The following is a 15,435-nucleotide window of genomic DNA, read 5'->3' as shown; positions in this document are numbered from 1 at the left end:
ACCATCTGGGCCTGATGAGTCTTAGTCCTATGAAGTGAAGCTGCAGAGCTTGGCAACTTAAAACAATGGAAGGGAGATCCGGGCACCGAATAGACCAAAGAAAGGACTATTCTTGCCAGGGAGGAGAATAATGGGGTTTTCTTCAGTTGATCTAGTGAAGGGAAATTAAACCTACCCAATGTGGTTTGTTCTCAGGGATATTTCCAGCTCCCTTAAGACTTTGGTAGACTCCTGTACCCTCCTGCGAAACTTCTGGAAAACAAAAAAAGAAGAGTGTTCCAATTTATGCACGCTCTCCACTTTTGGACGCTTTACCGGGAAAATGTTCACCACCTTTCTGGTGACGCCGGGGTCTAAATATCCTCGTATTTTCTGGATGTATGTGTGAGGTGGATTCTTCACTTGGAACCTCTCCTGTTGGCCAAAGAAAAAAAAGAAGTGAGATTACACATTAAGTAGTGGCAAATGTTTATGTTTTGTCCAGTGAGTTTAGTGCAAGTGTACAGTCTGGTAACCTAAAACTACCTGGTCACAAATCAGGTCCCACTTCTTCTCGTTGTCATACTGCCTGAGGAGCCGGGCTTTGTCTGGCGGTAAGTTCATAGAGTTCTGTAAAAAACAAAACAAAGCAAGATTTCTTTTTAAACTTTTAGCACCATATGCAGTTTTGACTTTGATGACTTGCAGAGATATGGAAACACTTGCAAACAATAGAAATGGATGGATACCAACAAAAGTTGATACAGAGAACCAAAGAATTAAACAGATCGTCACAGTATAGCGCGGAAATCCTCATTTATATCACCATCAAACTGCAGACCTTCATTGAGACCAATTTTGTAACAACGTTTTATGGGGTCTTCCTTGCTTCGTGTCTCATGCCCTACCATGCTGTCTTTTGTGGAAATTGGTTAAGTAGTTTATGTGCAGACCAGAGCACAAAAAAAATAACAACGTACTTCATGGAGGTCATTACTCTTAGCTAACATAACATAAAATAAAGTAGAATGAAGTGACTCTTTATAGAGCACAATCAGATATGCTTTTTAAATTGTTTTTGTACTTGAATAACTCTTTCAAAATGCTAAATCTTATCATATTTATTATATTGAGTAGTATATGCTTTCATTTGATGTCAGTATTACTTTTCAAGTTATTACTTTTTCCACTGACAGGTTTTGCTGTCTTATAATGACACATGTGGCATTGGTTTCTGTTCATTTTACTATTCGTCATAGTAGAGTGGGTGTGCAGCAACTGGAGCGTAATAGGTCTCTGCTACCGAGCACGGCTTAGATTTTGGGGACTTTCATGCTGATCTCACTTCCTGTGCTGACTTTCAACATCCTGCCACAGGGGATGATTCCTGTCTAGTGCATGTCTCAGTAATCACATTTAAGACCATGCTAACCCTTCAACCACAATTCCAACAGAGCAGTGTCATCTAATCTAAAAACAACACATGAACGCCACACGTCCTGAGCCAGACTCAAATTAAACACTGCTGTCATTTGTGTTGGCAGACCAATAAGTGTTTTATGTCCTCGTGATGAGAGTTTGGACTAATTAGGCCCACGACGGGGCAAAGCTTTTACACTGTGAAAGACCTTACAAAGTGCAAAGGGGAGCTTGCCAATCCCTCAAACTATTCACCTCAACTTTAAAAAAACATGAAGGATTGTTTGCACAAGTCTCCTTCATTTACACCCATAATAACGGAGCCCTCCTAAGCCAGACCACAAACGACCTGTCAACTGGACCTCTAACCTGTGACTATATGATTTAGCCATGGTCTAAATTGCAACACCCTGATCAGTTAACTCCATCATAGGCCAGACACGATGTCCACATAGTTTGGCCAAAATGTGTGTTTTTTTAAATGTATATGGAAAACATTTGTTCCCGTGACGACTACTGGCAGCAGTGGAATATCACATGAGTGTATTTTCAGCTGATTTTTCCACATTGAAACCACACATTGCCCGCTGCATCAGTGCACCATGAATCATGTTGTCTGCAGAGAACTAAAAAGACATGTGTGCATCAGTTTGGCTTCCACATACACTCATAAGCCACTTATTAATGTATACATGCACAATGTAATGAACTCATTTAGTAATATAATGGTCTTTTAAAAATGTGTATTATTGTAGTTGTAGTTTGCAGTGTGACTGCATTTCATCAGCTACTGGAAACTGTTGCTAAAGATTCAGAGTGAAAATCATTTATTGGATCTCATTCAATAAAGTTGCCACTGACTATATTTTGGCATACTAATCATTATTGTCTGATTAGATAGTTTAGTATCACATTTTATGGAAGAGCTCTCACCTTCAATTGATAATAATGCAACTCACACACATATAACGTATATTTATAAAAATAAACAGTTACTGTAGTTACCATTGGGAAGAATTAACCAAATGTAGGGCTGGGATTTGAAAACTGTTTTTTGTTCAGAACCAGTTACCCGTGTATCAATTCTTTGAAATAGCTTGCAATTTTTCAAACGATTCCTCTAACGATTCTTGCGGGTGGAAATGACGTCATTGCGCAATGTGCGTAGTGACGTCAGACAGCAACATGGCGCCCGTGCAGCGTATACACACCAATGTTTGGCTACATTTTACAAGAAAAGATTGCAACAGCGCTAACTGTAATAACTGCAAGGTTGTTATTTCATCAAGAGAAGGACATACGAGCACATCTACGGTACCTCTCCCCTTTAACCGCGACTCAGATCATTGCACGAATGTCACCGAACAGTGACTGAGGCCAAGTCCACACGAACACGAATATTTAATAAACGCATACTTATCTCTGCATTTAGGCCTTTTGTCCACACTGCAACGCATATGTTTGTCCTTAAAAACGCAGACTTTTGCAAACGCTGGCCAAGGTGAATAGTTCGAAAACTCTCTGCTCAGCGTATGCGTGTACACGTCACAAATGGAGACTTGTACTCCTTTGATTTGATTTGATTTTTGATTTGATTTTTTATTAAGGATCCCCATTAGCTGGTTGCCTCAACAACCCACTAGTCTTCCTGGGGTCCAGCGTTGTGATGATGTCACAACGCTGACTCGCTGGCTTTAAACACTCTAAGCGGACTTACTGTATGTTTGAACAAAAACATGTTTCTATTTTCACTCATTATTGATAAAAAAGACGCATCAAAAAGGGCTTTGCGAAACTCCCGCCAGCAACAATGACAGCACGCTGTTTCCGATGTGATCACTGTTGAACCTCCAGCTGATGGAACAACTTTGACAAGCAAGCAAGACGTTTTGCTTTGTGTCATAAGAAAGGTGCAACAGTATCTTATATGTTTAATCCTTATTTAACAACAGATTATCAAGTTATTTACTTATATGTGTTGGTTCCATTTGTGTATAAGGAGCGGCGCGCAAAACGTGCCCGAGCGACCAAAAAAAAACCATGACGTAGCTTCCTCCGTGTTAGTGTGTACTGATGTTAACAACAACATACACTTCACTGCACATGTAACACATCACTATATTGATGATTAAATACATTATAATTCCACGAGAATGTTGCGGCGGCACACGCACGTCTGTGCAGTTTAGGCACTTAACTATACAAGTGGTTTCCTTGGCTCCTTGTTAGTGTTAGCTGATTTTAGAAATAATGTACAAATCACTGCACATGTAATATATAACCATGTTGCTGATTTAACATGTTATAATTCCACGAGTGTTAGGTGTCAGCAGCACGTATGTGCGCTTTAAACACTAAAAAAAGATTCATAATGTTCTAAGGCAGTGGTTGTCAAACTCATTTTAGCTCAGGGGCCGCATGAAGGAAAATCTATTCCCACGTGGGCCGGACGGGTAAAATCATGGCATAATGACTTAAAAATATAACTACGACATCTTCAGATTGTTTTCTTTGTTTTACTTCGGCCCAAAATAGAACAAGCACATTCTAAAAATGTACATAGCACAAATAATCCTCTTGACAAAACATTTCAAGTTAGTTGAAAATTCTGAGAAACATTGGTACAGTTTCAAAAACACCACAAAGAATACAATGAACTTAGACTTGATCTCAGTGTATCTACAAACCAATTCAACTTCAAGTCACAGCCCATTTTGGATTGAACAAAAAACAAAATAAAGCGTAAAAAAACCCTTCTATGTATCAACTACCTCATCTGTTATTTCCACTGTTTACTTTCTTGAAATTTGCATAGAAGACAATAATTTTAACAAAACTATATCAATGTGCAGTGTCTCATGCAGCATTTTCAGTGGGGTTAACAATTGTTTAATTTACTCCTGTTTGTTTTATATTGAATTGAGGTGAAGGAGTTGCAGCCCCGCTTTACCGTGTACCTCTTGCTTGGTATACTTGAAAACTATATGCTTGACTAACAGAATTGCTATTGCGACATCCAGTGGACACATTTAGAACAGTACTTTCTTTGATTTAAAAATGCAGCTCAATTTTACACTTAGCAAACTCATCTCGCGGGCCGGATTGAACCTGTTCACGAGTCTGATCCGGCCCACGGGCCGCATGTTTGACATCATTGTTCTAAAGGCTCTGCGCAAGTTCAGGCTGGTTTTAAAGATAATGTACATGTCATTCTATATCTATTATATCAAAATATACATAATAGAGGTGTAATGCCACCAAGTCAGCTGTGGCTGATTTTTCCAGGCTTCCGATTGAACAAAATGTGCATGACAGCAGGTGTATGCAATTGTGTGTAGACCAACAGTTTTAAAACTACACTCCTGTGGCTGGAGATCGTTTTAACCCCGGATATGCGTTTTTGAAACTATCCGTGTTTGTGTGGACATCGCCTAAGACCACAAACTTAGGCCATTTTTTTAGTGTTTAAAGCACTCATATACACACCTGTGCTGCTAAAACCAACACTGAATATATTACATGCGCAGTGAAGTGTAAATTATTTCTAAAATCAGTGCACACTAACAAGGAACCAAGGACAGCTCTTGAATGTTTAAGTGCCTCAAGTGCAAGGACATGCGTGTGCTGCTGTAAAACTCTTGTGGTAATGCATTTATAACGCCCTAAATCATCAATATAGTGATTCATGTGCAATGAAGTGTATATTGTCTTTAACACCAGTACACACTAACAAGGAGGAAGGACACATCATATTCTTTAGTCACTCGGGCGCGTTTTACGCACGGCTCCATCTCCTCAAATGGAACCAACACACATAAGTAAATAACTCAATGATCTGTTGTTACACAAGGATTAAAACATGAGACAATGTTGCACCTTTCTTATGACGCAAAGCAAAAAATATTGATTGTCAAAGTTGTTCCATCAGCCGGAGGTTCGACAATGATCGTATCCGAAAAAGCTGACTGTCATTGTCGGTGGCGGGAGTTTCGCGAAGCTCTTTTTGATGTGTCTTTTTTATCAATGTAGAGTGAAAATAGCAGGTTTACGTTTAAACATACAGTAAATCGTCTTATAGTGTGTTTAAAGTCAGAAAGGCAGCATTTTTTAGCTTTTGTAATGACAGTGCACAACCGTGATGTAATCAGATGAGTACAAGTCTCCGTTTGAGCCGTGTGCACGCATACGCTGAGCGGAAAGTTTTGGAACTCTTTACCTTGGCCAGCGTTTGCAAAAATCTGCATTTTTAAAGACAAAAGTATGCGTTTGCGTGTGGACAAGAGGCCTAAACGCAGAGATAAGTATGCGTTTATTAAGTATCTGTGTTCGTGTGAACATGGCATAAAGGCTTGCACCTATTTGCCACAGTGCTCCTGACTTTTGTAGGTTAATGTTCAGTTGTAGTCAGAGAAAAGTTTTACTGCAACTAGATTTATTTTCAATCATTAGAATTTGCATGGGGCAGCACGGTGGAACAGGGGTTAGTGCATGTGCCTCACAATACGAAGGTCCCGAGTAGTCCTAACTTCAATCCCGGGCTCTGGATCTTTCTGTGTGGAGTTTGCATGTTCTCCCCATGACTGCGTGGGTTCCCTCCGGGTACTCCTGCTTACTCCAACCTCCAAAAACATGAACCTGGGGATAGGTTGATTGGCAACACTAAATGGTCCCTAGTGTGTGAATGTGAGTGTGAATGTTGTCTGTCTATCTGTGTTGTCTCTGTGATGAAGTGGCGACTTGTCCAGGGTGTACCCCGCCTTCCGCCCGAATGCAGCTGAGATAAGCTCCAGCACCCCCAAAAAATGGACAAGCGGTAGAAAATGGATGAATGGATATTTTGCATGTTCTCCCCGTGACTGCGTGGGTTCTCTCCGGGAACTCCCGCTTCCTCCCACCTCCAAAGACATGCACCTGGGGATAGGTTGATTGGCAACACTAAATTGGCCCTAGTGTGTGATTGTGAGTGTGAATGTTGTCTATCTGTGTTGGCCCTGTGATGAAGTGGCGACTTGTCCAGGGTGTACCCCGCCTTCCGCCCGAATGCAGCTGAGATAGGCTCTAGCACACCTAGCGACCCCGACAGGGACAAGCGGTAGAAAATGGATGGATGGGATGGATATTATACAGGTGAAATTCATAAAATTAGAATATCGTGTAAGTCCATTTATGTCAGCAATTCAACTTCAAATGTGAAACTTATATGTGAGATTAACTCATGACATTCAAAGTGAGATATGTTAAACCTTTATTTCCTATAATTTTGATCATCATAGCTTACAGTTTTTGAAGACTCCACATTTTCTGCAATTTCAATTGAAGGTTTTCAAAAGCTGTAAGCCGTAGACATCAAAGTAGGGCATAAAAATATAGGAGTTGCATGTTATGAGCCTGTTATAATTTCACCTTGTAAATCTAAACAAACCTTTGCATGATTTAATTTTTTTTAGAGAGGTGATAAAGATTCTTAAAAGTTACAAATGTTTTCTATATAAATAAATGTTACATTCTTGTGTAATTTTCACATATGTTTTATTTTGTTAAATTCTTCAGAAGAACATTTATTTTTTATATTTATCCTCAAAAAAGTATTTTTTCTATGCTACTTATGATCCCATTAAGACTTCACTGTTGGCTTTGTAAGGTCCACGTTACCTTTGAACTAAACAAAATTGATGCTAATTCACCTTTTTGTTGTCTTTTTTTAAAATAAGAATCGATAACCAATAAGGGCCGGAATCGTTAAGCAGAAGCGAAAGTGGAATGGGAACTGGAAAAATCTTATCAATTCCCATTCCTACCCAAATGTTACATGCTGATAAATTGTGCTCAACCTAACCCACACAGGAGAGGAAGTAGAAGCAACATGCATGCCAGATGTCCAGAATTACAGGAGGAATGTGTGTTGTTTATAAAACTCAATTTGCTTTAGTCGGACCCTCTCCCAAATTGCACTTCTGTTTTGTCTCTTTCCGGGAAAATGTTTTCCCACATTCTCAACATCTTCCTTTATAACTATTTCTGAGAAGGGCTGCAACTATTTTGATAGTTGACGAATCATTGACTACTTTAACGATTAGTCAACTAATTGGATAAGGTGTACACCTACTCAGAGGCTCATTTAGCCCTCGGCTTGTAAACTCAGCTTGAAATATTTTTAGGCATATGATAACATTACTTAATTTAAGAATATGTATTTATACCGTAAATGTGCTGCTTATTAGGCTGCAACGAAAATGGAAATACATTTTTTCTATTTTAAAGCAAGGATGGGGAAAGTGCTGAAATTTTTTTTAAATATTTTTTTAATGTAAATAAATGACAGTGAAAATAGCAGCAATGAAAACAAACCTCAAAACACCAAAAGGTATCTAACATCCTCAAAAATAAAATTATTTTGGAATGATGATGGGTTTAGAAACCTGAACAAAGGTGTAATGACACATCTTAACCAGCAGACTTCAGCTAAAATGATAGTTGAAATTAAGGCTGGACAATATGGCCTTTTATTAATATCTCGATATTTTTAGGCCATGTCACGATACACGATATATATCTTGATATTTTGCCTTAGCCTTGAATTAACACTTGATGCATATAACCAACGTTCTCTCTAAGGTGCGCGCATGTGCAATTGCGCACTGCTCAAGCGTCCTCTGCGCACGGCAAATCTATGCCACGCACAAAATCAAATAAAAAAATAAGCGCATAACAATTTTCGACACACAGACACGACGGAGAAAACAGTTTTCGTCATCATTGTTCAAATATTGTAACGTCTGTCGAGACGCTTTGAGGACATGAATTCCATCCATCACTTTACTGAGCAAAACTCTTTATTGTCGGCCATAAACACATCACCAAAACATTAGTAAAAAAATATATATCTAGCAAAAGTGGTCATTTTCTGCAGTACAAACCAGACCAAAAGCAACTTTGTTATATCAACAGCAGCCGCTCGCTCTTTCTCACTTGCGCCAACACATGCACATATGGCACTTAGCCAGTGATGCGTTTACAGCCACACAAAAAGTCGGACAACTCCAACACCACACATAAAGTGTCATTCCAGGTCGTTACACTATGATTTACCAATCAAATGTGTGCTTATTCTAGTGTCATTTATTAGGAATCTTAATTTATAAATATTAATCATGAAATGCTGTTAGTATATTAAATAAATACTAATAAAAATATATTTTTTACAAACAGGAAGCCTCAGACTGATATTTTTTTTTACTTCCCCCCTCCCCCAATGTCACCTTTTTCCCACCTTTTTGAGGAGCGCCTAAGTGAGGCTGATCCGTTGGCGGTCCCGTCTTGTCTCCCTGTAACGTATGTCTGCTCTTAGCGGGATTGTGCCGAAAATGTAATTTCAGTTCTTATGTGTCTTGTACATGTAAGAATGGACAATAAAGCTGATTGATTGATTGATTGATTGAAGTTGTAGGAATGTACATATGATCCCCTGCTTACATCTCATTGTGCAACATGTGAATGTTTTAATGGGAACTAAATGCAATGTCTGAAAGGGGTACAAATTATTTCCAAAGCAGGACCTCCACCTAGACAAACAATACAACTACACAGTTCATGAAAAACAATATTTTTTGTTATTGTCATTGTAAGTGGGCCTAAACACTTATATTAGAAAATCATCTCATGGAAATGACTGCTGTCATTTGATTATAATAATAAGAGAATGTTGTCTGTCTATCTGTGTTGGCCCTGCGATGAGGTAGGGACTTGTTCAGAGTGTGCCCCGCCTTCCGCCCGAATGCAGCTGAGATAGGCTCCAGCGACCCCGAAAGGGACAAGCGGTAGAAAATGGATGGATGGATGGAGATTGAACTTGTTATTTAGTCAGGTTTGGGACAGGTGTGCTGCTGGTGTAGCCACAGTGTGCACGTCTGATGTTGCTCACATGGGCTCCACTGAATGCTCAGGGAGTTTTTGCGTTTGCTCACAGACATGAAAAATTAGAGGGAACATTGCATATAACCACACCAGTATGATGATTCTATGTGTCTACATTTAAACATTCTTGTTCATATTGCATTAATATGTGCTAATTTTAAACTTTCATGCAGAGACGTAAATCACAACTAAGTCAATTTACCATAACTGTATTTATTAAACAGTTATTAAGCAGTGGCACAAACATTCAGGTAATTTCAAAACAGAAAGTGCAAGATTGTCAGAGACATTTTAAAACAAGGTATGAGTGCACTTTTTTGCGTGATGTCAATAAGATGACGTATCAAAACAACACTAAATTAAAGTGCACTTTGTGTACAGAACGCCACTACAATATTTTAAAACAAATAAAGTGCACTTTTGTGCATGATGTCACACAAGATATTTCAAAAACGGTCAAATAAAAATAAGCTGCATAATAGGAAATCAAATAGTGTATGTCCTTCGCTATGTGGTAAGTTACTGCGGACGTTATCTCCTGTTTTTGACTATTTTTTTCATACGGTGTTGATGTGGAAACAGAAGACGCCAGGCTCAATTGGGTCAGTGCTGGTTGCTTCGGCATTCTGTTGGGTGTGGCACCAGCTGGAGATGTTGACATGCAGAGTTTCAAGCACTCCTTATTCTCTAGCGGGTGACATTTCAAATGATGCTACAAATTAGTAGTGCTGCTACTTTTTGTAGCAACACTTTTGCTGCATCCTTGACATATTACGGTTGTCTGTTCAACATCGTTCCGCTTGAAGTCAAACCACCGCCAGACGATAGACCCCGTGCTGTTTTTCTTGGGAATTAATTCTTCCTACATTTGTTACCAGATTCGCACATTCTCTCTCTCGTAAAACCACTACGCTTGCACCACCTGCCACAGCTAACTTACCCCATGCCGCTACTTCTCTGCTCGGCAAGGGCGTATGACGTTGCACGCGCGACAGTATGTGACGTATGTAAGAAGGTGCGCTTGTTTTATTTCTCTGTGAGAAGGAGAGACAAGAAAGAGTGAGAAAAGCTTGAAGTGTAATGCTCGCAGCTAAAAGCAACTGTGTGAGAACATATACTCGAATACTCACGAAATAGTCATTTTTTACATCGCACAGAGACAAACCCACGATATATCGAGTATATTCGATATATCGCCAACCCTAGTTAAAATTATGTTTCACATAACTTCATCTTCCGTTTGTTAGCCAGCTAGCTAACAAGCTCAGATTTCGACTTGCCTCTACTACAAATGCTCCCGCATCACAGACGTACTGCCATGAAAAGCAAAGTTTTCTTTGTAAATTGAGCAAATTAATTGTGTCTTTGACGTGTTTAGGGTGGAATGTTCCCATACTTTTCATGTTTTCGCTCGCGGTGTTGTTGCCAATGGCCGCCGCCATTTCTATCTTCCCGTTGCTTGTACGGAAAAACACGAGTGATAACATTATCAATTAATTTAAAATGTTCTTATAGATTTTTATTGGTGTCGACAAATCATTGCCCCCTTTTTCTGAGCATGCTAAAAAGGAGGTGCTGTACAGCAGGAGTACCCTAACTTTTTGCCTCGAAAGGCCAAAGTCAAAATATGCCAATCTATTCATGTTATTTGCACAAACTAAAGGAACGTTATTGTTTACATTTAGGCTATTTGTCTTCCACACTTAAATTCATTGTGTTTGGCGTGAAACACCAAAAGCCTAAATTTAAACAATAAAGTTCCTTTAATTAGTGCAAATAACATGGATGGATTGTAACCAATAAGCCCTGCGAACATGCCATCAATGATTGCGTGAGCATGAATAAAGTCAATATGAATAAGTATTACATTTGGGAAGCCACTCTTTGGTGGGCCAGGCAAAATGATTCGGCCCACAGGCCGCACTTTGGGCACCTCTGCTGTAGAGTATGGCCATACAATCAAACTTTGAAAATGCAGGTTCATGGAGCATTCCTTTTTCTGCAAAAACATAAGCAAATAGATCTATGCCAAAAACGATTGTGGGTTTGTTTAATGCGCAGCAGATAATGTGGCATAGGCTTGATTGTGATGTAAACCAGGCACCAGTTATACTGCATTAGACCCAGACAGATATCAGCCACAGCATCTGTGCAGGCCTGAAGCCGAGCTGGTTCTCCTGTTTTCATAGTCAGCCATGCATACTAAACGCACAGGCAAAGAGCAAGAGGCCCTTTTGTACTTATTTAATTCTGAATTACTGGTAAGCAGACACAAAGGCAAAGGCTCTTTCATTTGGCAAAACCAAATTAAGTGTACTCCTACTGGCCATAGTGTGCTGTGGATGATATAAAGGAGTCGGCTCTTCATACTGTTTGCAAGTTGACGTCTGAGGAGCAAATGTGTGTCAGGTTTAACACTTAACATGGGTTTAAAAAAGCAGGAAGGTAAGATGAAGAGATCAGAAATCACAGTAGATATTTCCTCTAGGGCTAAATTAGTAATTTGAGCTAAGTAAGTGAATTGAGTTAACTTCATTTCACTTTCTCCTGCAGTGATACAGTCATGCACTTCCTGTGTTTATAAGAAGCTAAAAAAGAAGCAATGCAGAGAGAGCACTTTTATCGCTCGGCCCATTTTAGGGGTAAATACTACAAAAATGTGAAAAATGTTTGGGGCTTGTAATGTGCTACCCACGTATTTTCCTCCTTGTGTGTTGACCTGACTGGATTCAATTTGAAGCTTTGTTTTGGTTTGGTGCTGTGCCATTCCCATCCTTTGACATTTGAGATATTTTTACTTCTCCTTATAGAAAATGGCTAACAATGGCTGGTAGGCAGGGTCACAGTTTGTACCATGGTCCTGTTAAATCCAGCTTATATGCAACAACAGTACAATACACAACCTGATGAACTGGTTCTATTACTGACACTATCTCTTCTATCACAGGGGCCACTGCATGTTGTGAGCCGTATAAGATGATACATTAACCAGCCACATAGGACACAAGTATGGTGCCCAATACCTGTGATCTATGACTTTTATATTGAGAAAATGAAATAAACTTAGTTTCAATGAGTTTGACTACAAATGTGCAATGGTCTTATAATATAATTGGTTGATTTAATTCAAAACAAACTTTTGTCACATGCTTAGTTTTGCTGGTATAGCATGCAGTGAGCAATACCTAACCATTTCCAATGGAATGGATGCCTAATCAATGTCATTAATTAGAATGAACTGGCCCTTCTATTTATTATTTCACTAAAACAATTACTTCATAAAAGGTCAGTAGCCATTGAAAGGATAAGGAACCACAATTGGTATATTAACTTCAAATTTTTGCTTCTGCGTTAAGGTGCCAGCGAACGCTCCTCCCCCTCCAAATCATCTTCCATAGTTTGAGGTACACCTACAAAAAAATATAACCTTGCATCGATGTGCTGAGATGGATCACCTTTTAGTACATTTTAGTAAATTGCTTCCTGTGTATACACAGTACGACTCAGAGTGTGTACAATCTACCTACATGAATGCCTTCTCGATCAGCATTCACAATAAAAGTTAGGGGTGTCCTGATCAGATATTAATATTGAATTTTGGTTTGATATCAGCAGAAAAATAAGTATCAGATTGTATTGGCTCACATGTAAAATCTCTTATATAGGCGCTCGGATACATACAGTCCTAGCTTGTGGTAGGCTTTAGGCTGCAAAGAGCTTGCAGCTACACAACCGCTAAGCACACAATAGCACACTAGTCAATCATAAATAAAAAGCTTCCTTAACTGAACAATATTGCAGTCTAAAACATGACATATGTCAATATAAACAAGTAGCAAATACGTATAGTCACATATTACTTACACATACAAAGTATCCAAGGCAGAAGCTTTCCAAAAGTATCCAGCAACAAACGTGTCCGCATCATTCAACTTTTTGCATCATGATCTTAACTTAAACAAGTCATATCATGATTTTTTCTTCTTCTTTGTTGTGGTCTACATAACATGTAATGGTGTTTTTTTGGTAAAAATGTTTGTTTAGGATATGTTTTACAGACCGATTTTGAGCCCCTGTCTCACCTCCTCTTCAGGATGCGCCATTTTGTGGGCGGGATTATTTACTGCCTTCACTTCGACTATGTCTTCTCCCCGTCCACTTTGTTGTAGTTTTTAGCTTTTTCACAGCGAGTCTACTGACAGATATAAGTGAGAGCTACACGCTACTTTGTATTAGAAATGGCAACAGCAGAGGATGCATGTGCATGTACGAGCCAGTGTGTCCCACAACATAAGGATAGATAAAAAGAAGGAGCTTATTGAATACAGTGCAGACTACAATGGCGGACGAGCGCAAGGCACTCTGGGTACATTTAAACCATATATGGATCATCTGCTGACGGTTTTCTCAATTTGTGATCGCACTAATTATGCACATTTCAATCAGCTCATTTGGGGGAAGTAGGAAGGAAGGCAAGATACTTGTATAAATATCTCTGCAATGCCTCCACGGTTTGATTTCAAATTTTCAAGACATTTGCAGTTCCGAACTACACCACAGCAGGTACTAATAGGTAAGAAACGTTGGTTTTGCATAATAGGGCCCCTTTAACTTAATTAATTATTGTGGCCAATATGTGTCACCAAATAAACAATTACCACTCAACTTCAATTTAAAGACAGCATAAATCCATTGCAGAGGATTTATAATGAATAGGTTAGCATTTTTATACCTACCATTGCTCTCTGAGTAATATCACTAGATCAACTTTTTTTTTTACATTCCACACTTTAAAATAATACAAGTATGAACTATGATTTGTGCAGATATCGTATCGGATTAATATCTATATTGGCCAATCATCCGAACTCCAATATCGGTATTGTATCAGGAGTAAAACGTTGTACAGGGACAACCCCTAAAAAAAGTAATTGTTGTAATTGATTAGTTCCAGCGTCAGTAGTGATCTTTGTTTCTATTTAACTGCCATTGTTCACTAGCGATGAAAGAAGTTAACAGGCAAAATAGTCAACGAGTGTCATAGATGCAGACTAAGTTGACTCATCGCAAAACAACTGCCCGTAACGTTTAACCGTGACACAGAAGCATAAGCTACCCTTAAACTTGAGTCAAAATTGACGCCCTTACTATAAGGCAGTAGGATCTTGTGATTTCTCTCAGCAAAGACAGTCAGAGTTGTATTAATGGTTAATGAAAACATACCAGCATTTACCTAAATAATAATTAATGAGATATTTAGCAAACGAACAAAATAAAAAAAGCTCAATTTAAAAAAGTGTGACTGTTAAAGGGCTCAGGTTGTTGATTGGAGCGCTGGGAAAATCTGCAGGCAAATACACAGACCCCCACAACCTTGGGCTCGATGGGGGTGCTGCTGCAGCCAAACCAATACTGGCTGGAGGGGGCGAGTCCAAATACCCTGAACTGGACAGCTTCCTAATCCGAGCTGATTTACAACATCGCCTGAGCTAAGTTTATGACCTTCAACTCCCGCAGGAGATTCCCAGAGCAACTAATGGAAAAGAAGGATGTTTTTTTTTTCATCATCTTTCTCTGCGATTCATATAGGATAGGACATGACCTGATGTCTAGGTAGAATATCAACATATGCCCAACTAATTTAAACTCACTTAAACAGTTGATCCAACGGACAGATAGCAGAGGTTTACATAAGAAGATACAGTATGTGGCCTTCTTGCATAAAATATGAGTGTTGTTCTAAAACACAATGGTCAAACTCAAGACCTGGGGGCCACTTCAATTTAAGTTGCCTGTGAAACCCTGGAAATAATGTGTGTCAATAAGGCATTTCATCTTTCTTGATGAATGTATTTTAATTTTGACAGTAAATGATCATGCAAAGCATGCAAATGCAGTTCTTAATTTAATATTATTCAATGCAACAAGCTATTCCAAGCTTTTTTTTGTCATTGAAACCTTTCAAATTAAGATTCTACACTAACTGAACTTTAAGGGGAACTGCACTTTTTTTGGAATTCTGCCTATCGTTCGCAATAATTATGAAAGTCAGGACGACAGATTTTTTTTTGTTAATGCATTCTAAATTGTAAATAAATGCGATCAAAAGTCTGCTTACAATGG

General features: G+C 38.9%; 1 protein-coding gene across 3 annotated transcripts in view; it reads right to left on the bottom strand.

The window, feature by feature from the left end:
* Nucleotides 1–15,435, bottom strand: part of LOC133653633 (formin-like protein 3) — a 70,929-nt gene that overhangs the window by 37,490 nt on the left and 18,004 nt on the right. For all 3 annotated transcript variants that reach the window (XM_062053132.1, XM_062053133.1, XM_062053134.1), the window contains exons 2-4: nt 526–609; nt 334–414; nt 176–252 (exon numbers count right to left, since the gene is read on the bottom strand). In XM_062053132.1, coding sequence (XP_061909116.1) covers nt 176–252; nt 334–414; nt 526–609 — 242 coding nt within the window. The remainder of the gene's footprint in view (nt 1–175; nt 253–333; nt 415–525; nt 610–15,435) is intronic.

This window comes from Entelurus aequoreus, linkage group LG07 (genome assembly GCF_033978785.1).
Source record: "Entelurus aequoreus isolate RoL-2023_Sb linkage group LG07, RoL_Eaeq_v1.1, whole genome shotgun sequence".
NCBI classification, from domain to species: Eukaryota; Metazoa; Chordata; class Actinopteri; order Syngnathiformes; family Syngnathidae; genus Entelurus; species Entelurus aequoreus.
This window is presented reverse-complemented; position numbering and strand designations above follow the sequence as displayed.